Source organism: Mytilus galloprovincialis, chromosome 5, assembly GCF_965363235.1.
Source record: "Mytilus galloprovincialis chromosome 5, xbMytGall1.hap1.1, whole genome shotgun sequence".
Lineage (NCBI taxonomy): Eukaryota > Metazoa > Mollusca > Bivalvia > Mytilida > Mytilidae > Mytilus > Mytilus galloprovincialis.
Window position 1 is genome coordinate 11276587 of NC_134842.1, and position 21901 is coordinate 11298487.

General features: G+C 30.3%; 1 protein-coding gene across 2 annotated transcripts in view; it reads right to left on the reverse strand.

Moving 5' to 3' along the window:
- The window catches only part of LOC143075137 (equilibrative nucleobase transporter 1-like), a 183062-nt gene that overhangs the window by 62211 nt on the left and 98950 nt on the right, over positions 1–21901 (reverse strand). Inside the window, exons 1-2 of one of the 2 annotated variants that reach the window (XM_076250454.1) lie at positions 10688–10796; positions 4411–4888 (exon numbers count right to left, since the gene is read on the reverse strand). In XM_076250454.1, coding sequence (XP_076106569.1) covers positions 4411–4868 — 458 coding nt within the window. In that variant the 5' untranslated portion in view covers positions 4869–4888; positions 10688–10796. Of the gene's footprint in view, positions 1–4410; positions 4889–10687; positions 10797–21901 lie in introns of those variants that run through there. The other variant, XM_076250453.1, reaches the window with a different exon arrangement.

The window sequence follows — 21901 nt, forward strand, 5'->3', positions numbered from 1 at the left end:
TGCTCATCGAGATAACGATCCTGATATTCAGATATTTCGAGTGTACCTTTATTTAGTTTCGCATTTTTAAAATTGTCATTTACATTTTGATATATCTTTTAAATAAAAATGTGCATTTGCGTCTGTATTTGCAAATCGTGATATTTCCAATTATCTAAAATAAATATTATATGCTCAAATGAAACTGAAATACTAAACTACGTACGTCATGTAATAAAGTAAATTTATATTTTTGAACGATTTTTATTCAGGCAATCAGTCAAAATTCAAAGCGCTTTTGCAAGCAGAACCATTGCATTTTACGAAATTATTACAATCTAGTTTAAGATTTACACAACTTTATTGTCTATTTTTCTTTAAATGAGTAAGGATATAAATTACTGACATCAAAAATCTGTTTTACAAAGAATTTTAAATGGTAAATTATCCATTAAACATAATGGTGTTCTCATGTAATACTAGATAATGTCTTTAAAAAAATCTGTGTCTCTTAATAACATATGTTTTTAATTTTTTCGCAATGTACATCTTACAATACGGTATTGGTTTTGATTATTGTTGATTGTGAACGGTAACATGTAGATGCTCACAATATTGTCAATATGATAGTTGTCTAATTTGGAAAGATTTTCATTGTTTTATACCTGTAAGAAAATAACATGAAATGTATAGCAAATATACTATAGTAATCTCCCCAAAAAGGAGAGGGAATAATTTTTATGATATTATTAAAAAAAGATTAAGAAGAGTTTTCAAGTACATTGTTTTGATAAATTACAGTCAACAGACGAAACAAATCAGCCAATCTATATATCTGATGTAAAAATTCAAGAAAGCATATCTAGGAACATATTATACCGGGGAAGAAACATCAGTGAAAAATAAGATTTTATAGCTGTTGATTACAATGTCGGAAAATATATATCTTCATTATTTGACATAAAAAATAAATGATGAATGGGTATAATAAAAAAAATCTATAGTTCCTTCTCAAATATCAAATTATTTCTAAATAGAGAAGCTGAGAGATGTGTTATAACAAATTTCATGCTCAGTGGGTATAATATAAATGAAAAGGTTTTGTTTAAAATGACATGACAGCGTATCAAATCTAAACATAGCTTTTGTATATTGCATTTCAGTAATAAAGAAAGTTCAATTTCAAATATAAAACCGTTCCTCAGTAGCAAAGCTGAGAATTATAAAAATCATAGTTACTTGCTATGTGGGTAACATAAAAAGAATATCCATAAGGATCAAGTAACTTCTGGCTATAAATCGCTTGCACGTTCTAAACAGTACTAAAAGGTAGACAAAAAGGACGAAAAGAGGGGCGAAAGATACCAGAGGGACAGTCAAACTCATAGATCGAAAATTTACTGATAACGCCATGGCTTAAAAACAAAAGGACAAACATACAAATAATATAACACAAGACACAACATAGAAAAAGTACTGAATTTACGAATAGGCAAATGAACAAATGTAATCACCAATAAGTATTCTAGTCAGTAAGGGTATATTTCATTTAGAAACGATCTGTATAATTTCAATATGGTTTTGATGTGTTGGATATTGGAGTAACAATCCAGTGAAAAAAGTCTGACTTTCCAAGTAAACATTAGTTGCAGAAATAACAATTGTGTAAAGATAATCCCAAAAAGCTAAAAAGCGACCCAGTATGAAATAAACATACATTTCTATAAAACGGTATTCTTAATGATATTTTGCTTTTTGTTGTAGTTTTAATTTTTGTATAAAATATATAAAAAGAAGGCAAACAGATCACAGAAAAAATATTTGATACCTTTTTAAAAAAAAAGGCCCCTACTGATAAAGCTAAGTTTGCAATAAAAAAGGTGACATTTTCGTTTCTTTAAAGTAGGAGAGCTGTGGTGTAGAGGGTAGTGCACCAGGCTGCTAACACAAAGATTTCTGGTCCGATCTCCGCTCCTAGGAGAAAATTTCAGGGACTGAATTTTCGGCTCTCCCTTGACACCATTTACCAGTATGGTCTTGAGAAACGATGATAGGCTGTCGGAAGGGGATGATGAATGGCTGTGCCCGTGTTAAGATAAGGCCATATATCTTGCACGTAAAAGACACCCTTGTACATTTCGAAAAAAGAGCAGGCTAATGCCGCTACAAGGCAGCACTCGCACCCGCAAAATGGAAAGGGATTAGTATAACATTAAAGTTGTAAATTTTTGAATTTTTTGAAATACTAAGGCTTTTCTACCTCAGGCATAGATTACCTTAGCTGTATTTGGCAAAACATTTAGTAATTTTGGTTCTCACTGCTCTTTAACTTCGTACTTTATTTGGCCTTTTTAACTTTTTTTGATTCGAGCGTCACTGATAAGTCTTTTGTAGACGAAACGCGCTTTTGGCGTTTATACTAAATTATGTCCTGGTATCTATGATGAGTTTATTTGTAACAATTTGTGTCTCAAGCCACTATAAACCAGAAATTCTTGCAAATGGGGTATGCGTCTCATTTTATACGTAGTCCAGAACTTACGTTACCTACACTGGTAACAATTTCCGTGATATTGGTTTGCTGTTTTTAGTGATAAAAATTGAAATAATGCCACCGTACGTTTTACAACATTAATAACTTTTTCACCGTGATAACTTATATGTTATATACATGAATTAAGATACTGTATGATTCTTCTATCAATCGTCCGAAACAATTAACGATTAAATGTCTTAAGGTGGTCTGAATTCTATAGCCCAATGAACTCGTTGTTTGGACGAATCGAGTTGCCTTTTATATGATGCAATTTATTTATGGTCATTGATTTCAATTATCTATTACAACTTTATTGCTATAGTTGTATCTCGAACCAACTTATCGTTAAAAATAGTTTATTTCGGATGCATATATTCGGAATACTTATTTGAAGCCAGATAGTTTACACTGATCTAGCTTTTAATTAAATATTTTTTTTCTTATTTTACAGATATTTCTATAATTTTTTTTCTTCAATGTTCAAATTTTCGTCAAGATGAGTTGTCAAAAATTATATTATCGATAGTTTATGAAGTTATAATTTAGAAATGAATTAAAATCATTGATCAATCTACAATAGTATGATGCCTTATCATCATAAGAACAGTACCTGTATCTCTTACCTATAAATTGTCTGTTGTTAACAAAACTTATATATTTTGAAAATTTAAGGTTTCTGTGTGTGTAACATTCTTATGTTGTGTTTCCGTTGTGTCGTTTGTTTTCTCCTATATTTGAGTGTGAATTCACATTGATAAAAGATGTGTCACATTACTTTTCTATCCCAAATTCATGTATTTGGTTTTGATGTTATATTGGTTATTCTCATCGGAGTTTGTCTAATGCTTAGTCCGTTGCTGTGTGTGTTACATTTTAATGTTGTGTCGTTGTTTTCCTCTAATATTTAATTCGTTTCCCTCAGTTTTAGTTTGTTACCCCGATTTTGTTTTTGTCCATAGATTTATGAGTTTTGAAAAGCGGTATACTACTGTTGCCCTTATTGTATCATTAAAAATTACATGACTACGGATTTTTATGAGTAGGACACGTGTTTTTTTAAAAAAAATTCTACAGGTAGCTTCAATACCAAAAGTTTGAAAATCAAAAACCTGAAAAAAAATTTACAGGAAAAACGATAATAGAACAAGCACTCAATTATAAGCCACATCGAAAATTGGGATTCAGGCAGTAAACCGAAGTTCATATTCGATCGAAAAATTAAGAAAAACAATATCAGTGAAGCGAAAAAAACAAGAGATAGTCCAATGAACCTGAAAAAGGTGATATTGTGTGCTTCGACAGGGCTTATGAATGCGTCCCAAGTCTTGCTAATCCATGTCTCAAAACAGACGTAAATCGGTAACACACCGTTGTTTTGTAAATGTTTAGATTGTATTTTCACAAACAATTTATCAAAACCATGTTTTTCTATTAAAGACACTCGGATTTGAAAATATTCCTATGATATTTATCTTAAGAATGTAAAAACGTTTTCATTGTTCATAATTATTTGTCTTTATAAAGTAATCAACTATGGTCTTTTCTTCTAAAGCAGAGTTCTATGTGACGTTATATTTGCAAAGCTAGAGTTATTGCCCAACTCTTACGTGATACGGAAGCAAATTCATATTACAAACAAACCAAAAATTACATTCATCATGTTATAGAAGTTTTATTTATGTATAGGTTATAAATTTGTCGTCTGTTTCGACTTGACAACAACCTGTGATCGATCTTTAAAAAAACAAATTAACCGAAAATTCAAATTTGTTTTGAATGTATAAAATTGGTCTTTCATTTTGACACAAACGCAAATACAAACCTGAAAATCATGTGCTTCTTAAAAGACATGAGGCTGCATTCTATAATTAGAAATGAAATAATAAAACACTTACATGGTTAGGAGCCGAGTTCTTGTTGTTCCATACATATCTAGGAAAATTCCAATCGGAAAAACTAATGCGTTTCTTACAAGAAACACGACAGCATGAATAAGTTCGAGTTTCTCTTCTTGCTCGTCACAAAAATATGTATAATTCAACATTGAATCGTAGTAAGAACCAGGAAATTCGGTAGTGGCTACTGTCGTGGTACGTCGACGACATTTCCGCGGTTTAGCGTTCTGTCCGTCGAAGTCGGGAATTCCACCCGGTTTCAATAATGCATTTTCCCCTTCTCCATCATGAAACTTGTGTACATCATCATCGGGTAATGTTACGTTACAAAGATCTAAAAAGTATTTGTTCCGACGTAATGTTGACAAAAACCACGGCCATCCAAATATTAATCCTGTGAACAAAAGACATTCCAACAAAGCCCATATAAACGTAACGTGTCTCTTCGTACAATTCATTTCTATTCTGATTGTCCTACCTGAAATACAACACAATTTTCAATTAATGTCAGCGAAAAATTATCTCGGTTTATATTAATGACAAAATGTTTCTATAGATACATATAATGTCTTATATCTAGCACAATGAAGTTGTGGCTGAGTATGTCAAAACTGAGTATTTTACTACAAAATATAATCCTTCGATAGCAATGAGAATTGATACTTCATTGGATATCGGTTTGTGAACAAATCTATATAAGGAGATCTCAGTCATTTGGTATTGACTTTTATCATTATAAAACTGATTAATCGAGGGATTTCTTCAATTTATAACGTTTCAAAACAAAAAACTATTCCAGGAAGTTTTAAAATATGAACAAAGAACCAATGTTGTTGTGTCTAACTATGCAATGCTGCCATAATGGATTACATTGCCATTGAAGAATTACTGTTTACCTAAGCTTAAAACAGTTTGTTCAATATCCATTAGAAACACACTGTCTACCGTTACTAAAATCATACAAATATTCACATTCAAATAAAATATCATTTCAAACAGTCAACAGAAGATTGATTGATTTTTTTGGTACCTCAAAGTCCATTGGCATTAATTTAAAGGACGATGTCAGCAACATAAATAAAATGAGCTATCAATCCATTCAACTATTTTGCAGTTGTAATATGTGCTGACATATGATAAAAGCATGTACTATTATGATCAAAATAAACTGCATCGATATTTGCTTCTGTTTAGTAATACCGACATACTTATCTGTACTGTAGTTTACGACACTGCAGGGCGTTTTGCTCGATAAAAAAAAATTATTTAGCAAACGTACCAATTTTGCAGAGGAAAAAAGTCTTAAACAATGAAAAAAGCACAAACTATATAGTCAGACTTTAAAGACTCCTGCAGAATTAATTTATCCAACGTTCTTGTTGAAGACAAATGAAGTAACATGACTACCAAAGAACTCACAGATTGGCACAAAGCGTAAATATTACTATCGTCAATGCAAAAAAAAACAGTACCGATCTAAGCTGCACACGCTTAACTAACTTGACTAATTAGAATAAGAAACATTATTTTCCTATCGAATGAGATGAGTTTTAAATTACAATTTAACATCATATTTTATGAAAAATGTTTTTTTTTTTTTGTTTTTTATAAACAATTTTACTTTCAGACTACAGAAAAAGAAACATTCAAAAAATTCACAAAATTCATAAAAATGAAACTATCGCGTTAAAACTCAGTTGTCTGTATGTAGCTATATGTTTTGACAACTACTACATCTTCTTTCTTCTAATAAAATTGTTCTTGATATAACGTCCCACGTCTTAATCATACAATTCCTGTTGAAAATATGACATTAGATGTCTTGGTAAGTATATATCTCATATTTTTTCCTGTCTTTATTATGTTTACTATTATTTTTTCTTTGATCATTATTGAGTATTTGACCTCTGTAAAAGAGGAACGAAAGATACCAACGGGACAGTCAAACTCATAAATCTAAAACAAACTGACAACGCCATGGCTTAAAATTAGACTAAGGACACAATCCCATATATAATACTGAAGTGAAATATACCGGCTGATCCGGCATTTTGATAGGTTAACTTCACAGAAGCTATGAACTCCTGTGAACAAAAACTGAAGATTAAAATTATTAAGTTTGTTGAAATCATTATACGGCAGTAGTTATTTTGGCTTTATAAGGGGATACGGGCTCATATTCCCTGTCAGTGCTCTATATCACTCTTGTGTGATGACTACAGAGAAATAAAATAAACCGACCCGGAGTAAGGACTATCATAAGTGCTTCTTCTGAAGTCTTTTACTTACTTTTTAGTGGTATATTGCAGAGGAAAATGGTGACGATGATTGTTTGTTTCTTATCAAAAATATTTACAACTTCTAAATACTCCTAATGATTAAGACATTAGCATTATAGAAAAACAGTATGTTCTCCAATGGATATATCTTTGTATTCTTATCGTTGGGTTACTGTCTCGTCGAAGTATTTTTCCAATACCTATTTATCAATTGTAAATTGTCGATACATTAGATCAATGTTTCTACACCCTTTTTTCTCTGTATTTATCTTTTTTTGTGTTTTTTGTTTATTGTTGTTAATGGATTTTCTAGAACGGGTTGATACTTAGCACATGAATTTTCTAAAGTTGATTTTTTGTCGGTAAGACTGGTTTTATAGTAAGCTACACTTCTCAATTTTGATACAATTTGAAAAGTTATAAATTCCCTTGACACTAGAAAACAAATTGTGAGTTTGACTTTTTGGAATTTTGGATCCTCTATGCTCTTCAACTTTGTATTGTTTGGCTTTATAACTATTGTGATATGAGCGTCACTGATGAGTCTTATGTAGACGAAACGCGCGTCTGGCGTACTAAATTATAATCCTGGTACTTTTGATAACTAATTTCCATTGTTAGTAGTTATGTTTAGATTTTAATGTACGTAATATATCTATAACTAGGAATTAATATTTTGTAGATTTAGTTACCCTAAATAAGGGTTACCTTTACTAAATTCCTTAGTTCATACAAATATTTTGTTTTGCAGTTTCGTTGTACCTGTATTATTCTTAAAAATTGGAATTTACAAGTATGATCAATGATTCACCCTTTGAATAACCGATAGTATTCTTAACCATGTTAATTTCATCTTAGTAGGACTCACACTTTTTGATATGGTTTTTATCGGCAGTACCTGTTTTGTTGTTGATAGTTAAAATAGTATACACTTATTGACTGGTTATGAGGGTAATAGCAAGTGTGTTGTCCCTGAGATACCAACTACGGCTTGAGGCAAAGCCGAGGGAAATAGTTAGCACACATATTTAATTATTTTTTGATATAGAAAAACAAACTGAGGTTTAATAAAACTAGATATGTATTGCCTTATATTTATGAAACCTATGGTCCTAAATTTTCTCACTATCATGTACATGTATCCATGTTTTGGCATTGAACAAGGTGATGATATTCTCAGACGGTTCATAAAGTCTATTCTTTAAATCTGTTCGGTGTTTCTAATAGATATAAAACTGGAAAAACAGGATTTATTTATTCGTCTTGTTATTTTTTACAATTCTTGGATGTTTGGTCCAGATGGTCAAAAGAGAAAGGCTTCTGTGCATTTTAGACTGTTCCAATTCCACAATGTAGTGTGTATGCATACAGTCAGGCTAATATTTGTCTATAATGAACGATATTCTTAAGTGATTTTTATTTTCCTGTTTACGTAATATTCATAAATCAAAATGAATACTCTTTGCTCCTGAACGACAATATACATCTATTAACCCATCCGTCTTAATCTGTATTTGCATATGTTGGGAAATTAATAGCAATTTTCCTTATTGGCTTTGTGCCAGATAGTTTTGATTAATTGTATAACTATGCAAATAAGAAACACTAAGTGAAGTAATGAAATTTAAGTTATTTTACGTTTCCTCTATAATAGAGACTCCATATTCAGTAATATGTTTTTATCGGGTTTATATACTCATTGCTACTATGATGTGATGCAAGAAAAAATTTGTGACCTGCCGTAATATTGTGTGGGTAATGAAAGTATAAACGAATATTTATACCTATAATCGAAGACAAACAATAGTTATTTATCAATAGAATGGGTAACGTATGGAATAATCTATACATTTTTTTTAAACAAACTGATTGCAAATCTAATGAACTCCACCGTAATATTTAGATAATATCATGTATTGCATTTTCAAATCGAATACTTATTATCTCTTTGTCAGTTCTAAGTCGCATACTAACAGCGACCTATTTTTTTTTTATCTATCTAGGTCTTGCATTATTGTATGTTTTTACATCAAAACGATCAATAAAAAAGAAAAGTTATCACACCTTTCTCTCGTTTCGTACTAAGATTCTAGTTGATTTGTGATTTACCAGGAGAGTATCATGGTGCAAACATTGCATGATAGTGTTTAGATAGGTAATGAGTAGAACTAATAAGACAAAAACATCAGAATTTTAAAATCAGATAAAAACGGATCATAATGCACTATTTGCACCTTATTTAACTTTCATGTCATATAAAAGTGGGAAAAAACGTAAAATCACAAAAATACTGAACTCTGAGGAAAATTCTAAACGGAAAGACCCTAATATAGTGGCAAAAAAAAAACAGCTAAAGCACATCAAACAAATGTATAGCAACTGTCATATTCCTGACTAGGTACATGAATTTCCTTGTGTAGAAAAATCAGTTTTAATATTCATTCAGTCGTATATAGTACAGCTATGTAGCATTCTCTCAAATGACGAGCAAAGATCATTAAGTAAAAAAACCATGTGTTATCTAATATTAGGAAACATGTTCTAAAACATATCCATCTATTGACTTCGCTTTTTAAATGTATGCTTAAGTGTTGGAGGCAAATCAGGTGTCTAGGGCGATCCCCCACCTCCGCAGTAGTTTTCTATTACATATTTAAAAGAAAAATATTTCAGAAATAGACCTTTTGAACGTGGAAAACCTCACCTCCGGTTAAACTTATATCATGTATATTACAAACCATTCATCAGAGAACGACATATGAAAGTGTTTCTGATTTAGAATAAACGTTACCTAGGGAAAGATAAATAATAGTCAGGGGTTTCTATCATTGTTGATTTAAAAGTTCTAAACACAGGTTTTTTTAGTTCATTGCGTTATTAAATCCCGGAAGCTAGGTTTCAGTTTTTTATTGATGACAATACATCATCGGTATAATTTCCTTTAATTGTCCTATTTCTCGGAAAATTGGATTGTTTTGATTTAAAATGGAAAAATGTTTGCGACAAAACATTCTGGGGGAAGAAGCAATTAGATTTCTAGTCATGTAATGCAAATCATAACATAAGGTTATTATTTACTGAATCAAATGTCTAAAAGGGACCTTCGTGTATGCAATAGAGAAACCGTAATGAAGAGAAATAACTTATATAGCTTTGAAATATTTATCTTTTTCATTGTGTGTATCACTATAAACATTGATGGATTTCTTGGAATTTGAACAGTCAAGAAGAGTCTTAACAGCTGAAAAAGGATGTGTTTTCTTTTTGAGTATATATTTGGTAATTTGAAATGAACTTATGTACACTAAAATAATGATTTTAGTATTAACATAGACAATATGAAACGAATATCACAAAAAAAATCAGAATCAAATATAAAGTTGACAGAAACATATTTGCTGTAGACTTAAAAGGGAAAACATGAAAAGACAAGACTTATATTTTAGCCTAGTCCTTATTTGAATTCCGATTCCTATTTTTTGGAAATCTCTTGAACTAAATGCCATACCTTCGTGATTAATATCGTGCTACAATTTGCCTCATGCATCTTGCTCTTTCATATAACTTTATTGTTCAACTTTGATTAAAAGCATTTATGTTCTGTTTACTTATGTATACATTTGTTTACATTACCTAATGTTGTGCTTTTCATGTAGATTGAATGCGGGGGTTGTACCTTAAACCAATTATCCACAACCACTGTTGTACCATTTCAAGACTTAAGCCGAACAAAAAGAGTTTGATTCACTGGAAACCCTCAATTTGATAAAATTTTATTGAAAGCCACAAACAAAACAAGACAGAACAAAGCGTTTGAAAAAAAAACATCTTGGCGATTCTTAACATCTAACGAAATCTGAGGTTAAAAGCAAAAATTGAAAACGCGTTTAAAGTCATCGATTATTTGTGTGTCAGATAAAAACAAATATGAAAAAGTAGCAAATAAATGTATTTGTTGAAATCAAAGTTGACATATGCTATACGATTCTAGTACAAACCATATCTTTTTGTTTTATTTGAAACTGTGTTCAATAACTATAAACAGCAATGGATTTTTTGTCACACTCCTCAGTACTTCCTTGTTGTGGTGGACATCTCGTCAATCTCTTTAGTACTTCCTTGTTGTGGTGGACATCTCGTCACTTATAGTCTATTAGTAACATGTACTGCGAATTGCAATATCAGGGTTATAATCTGATATTTTTGAATGTTACTTTTCAAAAATCACAATATTATTTTTGTATTGATTTGTTCTCAAAAGCATGTTCCCGAAAATAAGTTTGTTATATTTTTAACTTTTTATGGAATTGCTGACAATAGTGAGAAATAAATACTTTTACAAACTTTCCATAATCAATAGCATTTTATCAGTTAGTTTTAATTTGTATTTGTGTGAACGTCTTTTGAGGTTTATTTTAAGAAATTACCTTACATGCATAACTGTTCCGTAGAATGAAACGTAAACATATTATGTGAGCAGTGGTTGGAAATATGTTGTTTTAATCAATAATTATAAAAGAAACTGATAATAAATTGCAATATCGTTTGTAATAACCCTATTCAAATTGATAACATGTGTAAATTTAGTATGGTCTTTTCCCAAATTAGAAAGATAAAAATGTCTTTCATGTAAGATGATTCTAAACAAGTTAGCTACACAACAACAATTTAATATAACGATAATGCTAAACAAAACGAAAGACATTTAGTCGAAGCTACCAAAGGGATTTACATATTCATCAATTATCTGCATATTTTTCGCTATTAAGCGTCTTGAGATTTGACTATTATTGCTGCTTGTCCGGCAACAAAAAATGAAAAATAAAATGAAAAGAATTGTTATTATAATCGCAAATGGATATCATAGAGCAATGTATGGTCTCAGCACTTACATAGTTATTTTACTTTACAAGTCATGATATTAAATTTGCTTTTTCAAATCAAGTAAAATTTGTCCTTTCATTTGATTGTTCTTTTTTCACATCTATTTCTAAGCAGAGAGCTACTGGAAGAAATTCTTGTTAGTCAAACGAGCTACTTTACTTCGTTAAATATTGCATTTTCCTTTTCTTATTATCAATATACTTGTTTCACCTCCGAATGGTATACACATGACATATTTTGTTGACAAGAACTCGTGTTCAATACATCAGCTCCCTATAAGAGAACACAATTTAGTGAACTAATCTTCTCAGTGAATATTGCAAGTATATTTACCTTAAATTAATGAATCCTTTACAATAAATTGGGTTTGCAGTCATGAATTAATCAACTGAGTTAATATAAAAATTATTTGCAGACATTCCATGCATGCGTTTCCGTGTATTTGTAATTAATCAGACATTTACAGATATGGACTTGTTGCCCTGTATTTTTTGTGAATTAGGTTATATTTTCTAAGGGTTTTTTCAATTGATTCACTATTGTCACCAGCTTATTAGAAGCAAAAGATACGAGAGTGATATTGACACTCACAATCATAAATCATTGTTTCTTAACAAAGAAGCACATTTATTGTAAAACACCAAACACGACCATAAAACAAACAACCGTCTACAAAACACATCATAGAAAACAACAGACTGAGCAACACGATGCACTTTTCATGTCAACAGATAAGATAACCAAGACTGTTATGTGTATAAACAACACAGACATTGAAATATTAAAAAGCACAAAGATATATACTGAAACACTTAAAAGTAAGATCAACACGACCACTTATAACAAAAACAATTAAGGTGATTTGATGTCCATCGGGAGAGCAAGCAAATCCTGCCCCAACAAATGTGATGTTGCTGGTGTGTTTTGGATATGCGACTTTTTGTGCTTCTTTGGTTCTTATAGCGTGACTCTGCACTGTAAAAGATCCTGTCATAATGTTAGTGTTCTATTATAAATTAGAAAATACGTTGAACGACAAACGATAAAATTATTTTAATCGCGTAGTGATTCTTAGAAAGAAAGAAGTTCTGGATAATTTCAAATCTCGGTCTAGTTCTGAAATTAATTCTAACATACTTTTAATTTTTAACCCTGTATGCCAACATTCCCCATGTGAAATTATAACATAGTTTTGTATCAACATTGAACGAGAAAAGTTTTTTCTATGTGACGTATACATTTTCTGACGTTAGACACGCAAAGCAATGTTTGATAGATGCTTTTGTGGGTTTTTTTTTTGTAAAATTCTTTCTTTTAAAATTGTAACATAGTTATGACTGCTGTACCCGTATTTTGACTATTTTATTTATCATATCTGTTTTGTTCACGCATCGTTGTAAATATAACGGAATTTGACGAGACTGTCGTACAAGTGAGAAGTTTGGTGCTCTAAAACCAGGTTTAATCCACCATTTTCAGCATTTAAAAATGCCTGTACCAATTCAGGAAAAACGACAGATGTTGTCCATTCGTTTTTTATGTGTTTTGCCATTTGATTTTGCTATGTGATTAGAGACTTTCCGATTGAATTTTCCTCTGAGTTCAGTATTTTGTGATTCTACTTTTTAATACATAACAAACAATTTTTAATAAAACTGACTATATCTTCAAGAAAATAATAAGTTATAATTATCTTTTTTATGAAAAAGTAGAACACATCATTAATGATTAATAAGACACCTATACAAATGTCACAAATCACTATGGCAATTAAAATGATCCATAAACCATGCTGAACAAATTGTCTTCAATATTTATTCTCATTAAGTTGCATGTAGTTAATTTGTTTAAAACACAATTGTTATAGTTATTTAGTTTGTGCCTTGAGGATCATTACAGTTCTACACGATGAAATGACTTCCTGTGATGACAGACAATGAGAGATTTTCTAGGAAATTAGCTGGTTTTGCTCAGATAGTCACAAAACTAAACACGGATTTGCTTTCATTGACGAAATACATCGAGATTGGATATACACGCTCTATGTTTGATTAACCTAGAACTACCATAAACATTACAGTAATTACAGAATCTCTTTATCAAAGTTAACACAAATAGATAACAATTTAAACAATATGTTATGTACTTGTATGTTTTAACACGTCATGCACTATAAATTCGTAGCATGTAAACTCATGTGACTAGGTTATAACGATTGGTGCAATCATCGTTTTCAACAGACTGATTTATCTGTCATTTTGATATTATTTATAGAACGGAAATCCAAAGTCATTTCTAGAGTTCTTACTTTTCTCTAGGATTATTTTTTCACAAAAAAGAATTCTAAATGAGTCATTATTTTTACAATACAGAACTTTTAATGCACGAATTTCAACATTAAACTCGAAAAAAAAATCATTAAAAGTTATGCATTTTCGTATTTTACCATGCATGCTAGTGTATGTCCCTTTGAATATATGAGTAACTTTTTCAACAATTTATTAACTGCGTCAATTATCTAAAAGGGATTCAACAGTATAACTGTATCATTTCGATGTCACGCACTGATAAATAAAGGCAACAGTAGTATACCGCTGTTCAAAACTCATAAATCCATGGACAAAAAACAAAATCGGGGTAACAAACTAAAACTGAGGGAAACGCATCAAATATAAGAGGAGAACAACGACACAACATTAAAATGTAACACACACAGAAACGGACTAAGCATTAGACAAAATCCTATGGGAATAACAAATATAACATCAAAACCAAATACATGAATTTGGGATAGATAAGTACCGTGAAATGTGATAAAACCGAAACAAACTTGCTAAACGACCAAGATCTTTTTGATCCTATACCGTATTTGAGTCTCATTATCTAAGGTTTATCATAGGAAATATTCAATAACTTTTCAGGTTTATAATTAACAGTACTATAATCGAGGAATTCAACAGAGGGGCGATAGGTACCAGAGGAACAGTCACACTCATAAATCGAAAATAAACTGACAACGTCATGGCTTAAAATGAAAAAGACAAACAGACAAAAAATAGTACACAATTAGCAACAACATATATACAGAAAACTAAAGCCTGACCAACACAAACCTCACCAAAAAACCTAGTGTGATCCCCGGTGCTCCGGAAAGGGTAAGCAGATCCTGCTCCACATGTGGAACCCGTCGTGTTGCTAATGTTATTATAAACCCATTAAAAAATCTAATTCGGTAGGTCACATTCATGAAAAGGGACAAGGATTGTAGTTACGAAGTAAGGATTTTCAATACATTAACTATTAACGACAACGTTTTTCTTAATAGTCTCAGAACTTTAGACATTTTGATAACAGATAACATATGATTTGTTCTAATGTAATTGTCCTTTAGTAAATTTTTATTTTATTATATCTGATAGATTCATTCAATTTTGCAGCATTGTAGTTTGTAAACCATGAAAGGAAGCAATTATTAAATCTATGTGGTTCTTTGTGATAGTTTTTATGTTTAATTTGTTGATAAAGCTAAACATCAATAAATGTAATATTCTCATTATTTACTTATAAATACAATAACATCAGGGAACGAAAACACCATACATACATAGGGAACTTTATGTTCTTCAACTTTGTACTTGTTTGGCTTTATAAATATTTTGACATAAGCGTCACTGATGAGTCTTATGTAGACGAAACGCGCGTCTGGCGTATATACTAAATTTAGTCCATGTATCTATGATGAGTTTATTATCAAAAATGGGCTCTAACACAAAATTTTCCCAATATTATATCTTAAAGCTATCATGGATCAAAACAGATTTTTTACATTTTCTTTTACAAAAATGTTTTATAATCTTAGATATATTTCATTGATGACAATAATGTCAGTTCAGTTTTTATTAATTGCGAAGAACTGTTGTACCTATTTTATTTCGCCGATAAAAAGTTAAAGTAATGCGATCTTTAAAAGAAGTAGGTTCAGTAAGACCCCTTTTTGGCCCCAAAATATAGCAGTTTTACAAAATTGTGAAAATGTAATCTTTTAGCTATTTATTGGATAGTTGAATGCTTCTGCTACATAAATATGGGCTGTTTTTGACAATACTATGCACATATATAGGGTACTAGCATTATTAAGTCATGCTAATTACTGGATTCCTCACAATTTTAGCATTTTAGTTAAATTTTAGACGGATTCTGTCTTAAATGAAAGTGGCCGCATTCGTGTTCATTCATAATATTGAAATGTAAGCTGTATTTGATGATGATATATAACATATATAAAGGTCGAGGATGAACACGTATGCGGCCACTTTAATTTTTGACAAAAAACATATTTGATAGATTTTTCATATTTCATATAAGCTTGAATCGGAGCGTTTTTAATGACGAAATCAGTTAAAATCTTTCATAAAAACCAATTGAATCAATTAAAAAAGACACTTAAGTGTTTAAAAAGTGTCCAAAATCTTTCGTTAGATGAACCTGAAATTTGAGGCCGAACTCGGCCATTACTGGACCTACTCATGTGGAAAATAATTCTGGTTTGTTATTTGTCATGTCAGTACCACAGGAATTTGTAAGTAATTTAAACATCTGTGAAAAAGCAGTTTTGTATGATTCATTCACAATATATGTTTGTAACGATAATATCTTTGTTGTCTTTGTTGAATGGGTTTTCCAAAGCAAACCATGTAAACTCTTGGAAGTCGTTCAAACTTTAATTGCAATTGATAGTCAAAAGCTATTAGTGTTTTCCCGTTTGTTTTTCTAACTTGCCGAGTGCGCTTTTTCCATAAGTTCATTTAATCAAGACAAACCACAATAATATAAGCTACTCATGGCTATTTGATATCAAAAATGAACATGCTAAAAAGTTTTTTTATCAAATGGTTTACAAATCATGTAAATGATAAAAGAAAAACAAAAATATCGTAATCAATAATTTGTCTAATTTTAATTTTGGACTTTAGAATTGCATGAAACAGAAAATATTTTCATCTGCTTGTAAATTTGTACATGAATAAATGAGAACAAGATGTATATATTAAAATACCACAAGAAAAATAACCGAGTGACGTATACATGTAAGTGTTACATTGAAAATGCAAGTCATAAAAGTTTTATTTCATTAAACGAATATATAAAATATTCTTCAATGAGACAGCAACTTCACGACAACATCTTGCGCCTCATTTCTAGTGAAAAAAAAAGCAAATTTGAAGTTAAACATGTCGATTTTTTTCGCTTGTGTTAGAGAAACTATACTGTGTTGAGGTCAAGAATTTACAGTGGACATTAAAAGGAATATGAATCAGTTAGTAACAATGTTCAATCGTGGATCAATATTTCGTTTTATGCACATTTCTTTTCAAAATTACTCTGTTAAGTTTGTGCATTTTCAAAATCCAATAGAAAGCTGTAATTCAGATTGAAAGATTTTTTATATTTTATATTAAAAATTCCAAATAATTTAAATTGTATAGAGACGTATCATGACAATTTGCATTTTTCAATAAGAGTGCTTGATAACCATATCATTAAAGAATATATTAAATTCTCAAATGTCGTAGCTGTTAAAAGTACTTTGATAAAATTTAAAGCCATATTAGAAAAATGGAGAAATCTACTAAATCCATTATTTAACAATCTACGTTCTATCAAGGAGAAAATTGATTATAAAACAAATTGTAAATTTTAAACTATTGAATCCGAAGAAATGTCAAAGGGTTATTAGAATTTATTGGAATTTATTGGAATAAACTGATCCAGAGAGAATACCAAATCAAAGAACAAAATGTCAGTAAAGAAATAAAAATGAAGTAAACGTTCCTCAAAGAGTTGGAAAAGTGAGAGGTTTAGCTAGCTATAAATCCAGATTCAATCCACCATTTTCTACATAAGAAAATGCCTGTACCAACTACCAAGAATATGAAAGTTTGTCATTTGATTAGGGACTATCCGTTTTGAATTTTCCTCGGAGTTCAGTAATTTTGTGATTTTACTTTTTAAAGGGTTATAACAAGCATAACAATTGCGCAGTTCCCACCATCTTGAGTTTAGTAATTATCTATTATGTCATCAAGTTCTGATTAAAGCTACTTGCACAATGTTTTGTCAATAGTCTTCGTGATCTTTTCATTAAATCAAATTAAGCAACATGTTTGTATAAACCAGACACAGAAATTATGATGTCATCTAAAAAGGTATAAGCTAAACAGTTCACAATGTTATTCCCAAGGTCATTTTTTTCTGATCACGTGTAATTTTTAGTTTGTTATCAAGCACTTACATATACATATATAGATATAAAAAGGATTTAGTATGAGTGCCATTGAGACAACTCTCCATCCAAGTCACAATGTACTAAAGAAAACCATCGCAGGTCAAAGTACGGTTTATAACACGACGCCTTGGCTCACATCGAACAGCAAGCTATACAGTGCCCGAAAACTACTAGTGTTAATCCATTCAAACGGGCAAACCAACAGTCTAATCTATATAAAAATGAGAATCGAGAAACACTTATAAACCTCATCAACAAAAGACAACTACTTAACATCAGATTTCTGACCTAGGACATGTGCAAATAATTGCAGCGGGTTTCATTGCAAGTGTCTGGAATTAGGGGACGTAAGGACAAATTGAAAATTGAATTTTCTTGAAAAGAATGCATGTATTAGAAATAGGAAACTTCAGATTGTCTAATTGTTGAAATTAAACTTTTTTCTGTTAGGCTTATTGATTTGGTCGTCTATCGCTTAGATATAACAAATTTAAAATTGATATAATTTCAAAAATGGTCCTGGTAATTTTATAGTTTGTCCGCCATGTTGGTATAAGTGATGCCATTATTGCAAAGGAATATCTTAAAAGTTACAATACAGTAAAAGGAAATGATATATTAGTAACCATAAAAGATCAAGTTGTTTTCCTTATTAATCTTTTGTGATAGAAATAAATCTTATGGAGTCAGTTTCATTAACTTTGGAATACAAATAACATTCTTATTCTGTAGAAGGACATCGAAAATATACGATAGCAATGAAACATTGAATTGTTCCCTTGATATTAATCAATTTTGTGGAGACAACCTAACAAAAGCACTTGATTACTTTTTGTTAAGCAGGTTTCACTAAATCAAATGTATACAATGATTTCAAAGAATCCTTACTTGTACAGCAATTTGTTAATACATCAGTACGTTTGTTAAGTTAAATTGAAAACTAATTATATTATTTTATATAAAGAATATGTTTTCAAAATTGTAACGAAGAATTTTATTGGCTTTCATCATTTATTTGCAAGGGTAGGATTCAGTACCGCCATTTTGAATCCTTGATTATTCGTAATAATTTCAGTAACATTAAAACAGTAAACCGCAAAACCTACTTTTTGTCGATATCTATTTAATTTTGAAGTGTAAACAATGTATCAAATGTCTGGTGTTGATTCCTAAATTGTACATATGCCGTCACGATGAATATATAAGCCAAGACTAAAGCCATTTTTGAAACAATTACTAAAATGGACAGAACTAAAATGAGGAAAAAAAAGAAAGGAATTTTAAGCTTGGACTTTGTAAACATTTTATTTAGGTAGGCCAAGCCTTAAATAAAATATACAGTTTAAATCGCAGCAAGAAATTACAGATTGAAAAATACTTCATTCAACAAACAAGAAAGTATCATAAATTTATATAAAGGATTCAAAAACAAGTAAAACGTAAAATCACAAAAATACTGAACTTCGCGAAAATGCAAAAGGAAATTCCTTAATCAAATAGCAAAGTCAAAAGCTCAAACACCTCGAACGAATGGAAAACAACTGTAATATTCCTGACTTGATTCAGCCATTTCATGTAAATGTGAGTTCTCATCGAAACCCACTCTAGGATTCAGATTCTTACTCTCGTTGAGTGGGTGTTTGGGTGGTTTTTACATACCAAATAAACTCATCATAAATACCAGGACTAAATTTTATATATACGCCAGACGCACGTTTCGTCTACAAAAGACTCATCAGTGACGCTCGAATCCAAAACAAATAAAAAAAGCCAAATAAAGTACGAAGTTGAGCATTGAGATATAAAATTCCTAAAAGTGTTGCCAAATGCAGCTAAGGTAATCTATGCCTGAGGTAGAAAAGCCTTAGTATTTCAAAAAATTCAAAATTTTGTAAACAGTTAATTTATAAATATAACACTATCAATGATAATTCATGTCAGCACAAAAAGTGCTAACTACTGCCAAATTTTTTTGAACAGCTGTTAGCTTTACTAGATAAAACGTTATTTGTTTAATTCATTTGTTCTTTGACCAAGTACTATATACAGATTGACTTTTTTAATCTAAAATATTGTCAGCATATATATGTCTCATATATAATTAACTAAAAACCATATTGAGTTTTGTTTTACTTGATACGGTTAGTAATATTTAATGTTAAGGCCGATTAAATTTTTCTATTTCAAAATAAATTAAAAAGCTCGTTTTAAAAACCTAGGATATTGGAAATTTCATTTTTGTAAATTTAATGGATATCTAAATTAATTTACGGGTTACAGTAAACACATTTCTATAAAGACATAACGACAAGTGATAAAACTCTAATTGTATTCTTGTTAATTAAGGAATGCTTTCACTTGTTATCAGAATCAAGCAGTGCAGTACGTCCTTTTAATCATCTCGTTCATCATTAAAGCGTGTCATTTGATAGGCGAAACTATTTAAACCAGTGTTCTTTGTATTGTGAAAAAAATATGTGAACGTTATATGAGGATGGTTTATTCGATTCTTATAGAAACAGGAATTCAAAATAGATAAAATGTAGCATTATATATCCTTTAGTTTAATCTTGTAATAAAAAAAAGAAAGTGTGTTTACTTGAACGTGTTGATATGTCATTCTCATTGAATAACCTCTTTTTTGGTTATTTAAACCCACGAAGGACAATTTGGTTCAGCATGAGTTTTATATAAACTAGTAAATGCATAGTCAACTGTTAACATATTTATTCAGAACCTTGTAAATATCTATTTTATTAGTATGTTGATAAGTGTACAGGGTCTCAAGGGTTTTTTTTTTTGGACATATAATCAACATGTTAGTTCTTGAAGAACAATGCTATTATATTTTTGTTATTGTTTTAACATTGCATTAAAATAATTATACTATGTTATGGATATTTTGTACAAATACAAGAGAAGAAACGGTACAATTTGTTGGTAAAGAATCTTATTTAGGTCTGAGTTTTATTCCACGACAATTTGTACTTTACATGCATGTATGATGTTATGTAGCAGCGAACAATACATGAGGTATCTAAACGTTAACAACGGTTGTAGTTTACCGATGTTATATTCTCTATAAAGATACAAAGATGGTAAAACAAATGGAGGACAGCGTATGAACCTGAACCTTACACGTATTACCCGATTCTTTCAGTTGAAGTTTATGCGATAAATATCAGGTTTTCAAGATACAAAATCAACTTAGATTTAGTATAAATAGGGATAAGTATATGTGCCATTATAAAAGATAAACGAGAAGAACATAACCCGCATGGAAAGACTCAATGATCGATCGAGTGAATCAATATTTATCCCAAAAAATAATATCTAAACGATATTATAACAGTATCATAACTCTGAGTCCATTTTAAAGTTTGGTTGGCTTTTATGTGAATGTAGTCATTTGTGTGCTTTGTTTAGAACTTTACCTTACAAAATTGAATGTGAAATACCTCAACGTATAAGATATGTGCACGTTGATATATATTTACGAATAATGTCCATATCTGAATGATAAAATTTAGTTTTACACTGGTTGTTTCCAATTAGATCCAATGAAATACAGTAATTTTAATAGAGATAACTGTGTTGTATGTTAAGCTTTTACAAATAAACTGTTTACGTAACAGAACACTTTAAGCTATTAAATTACTTAAGAGGAGAACAAACTTTAAAAGAAATTATCAATTAATGTAATACAAAACAAAATGACAAATAAGGAAAATTTTATACTTCAATACAATTATCTCATAATTGCATAGGAAGCTGTACATTTCTTTGGCAACTGCATTACTGAAATCAAAATATCAAGTTAACCAAGTAACAGACAGGTATGTTGAGAAATTATGCATACTTATTATTCAATTAAATCAATAAGAACAATAATGCTGCATTAAACTCAAATATTTCTCATCATGTAGCTAAGTTTACTTTGAAACAATTGTTATCAAAGGTACCAGAATTATAATTTAGTACGCCAGACGCGCGTTTCGTCTAAATAAGACTCATCAGTGACAAAATATTTATAAGTCAAACA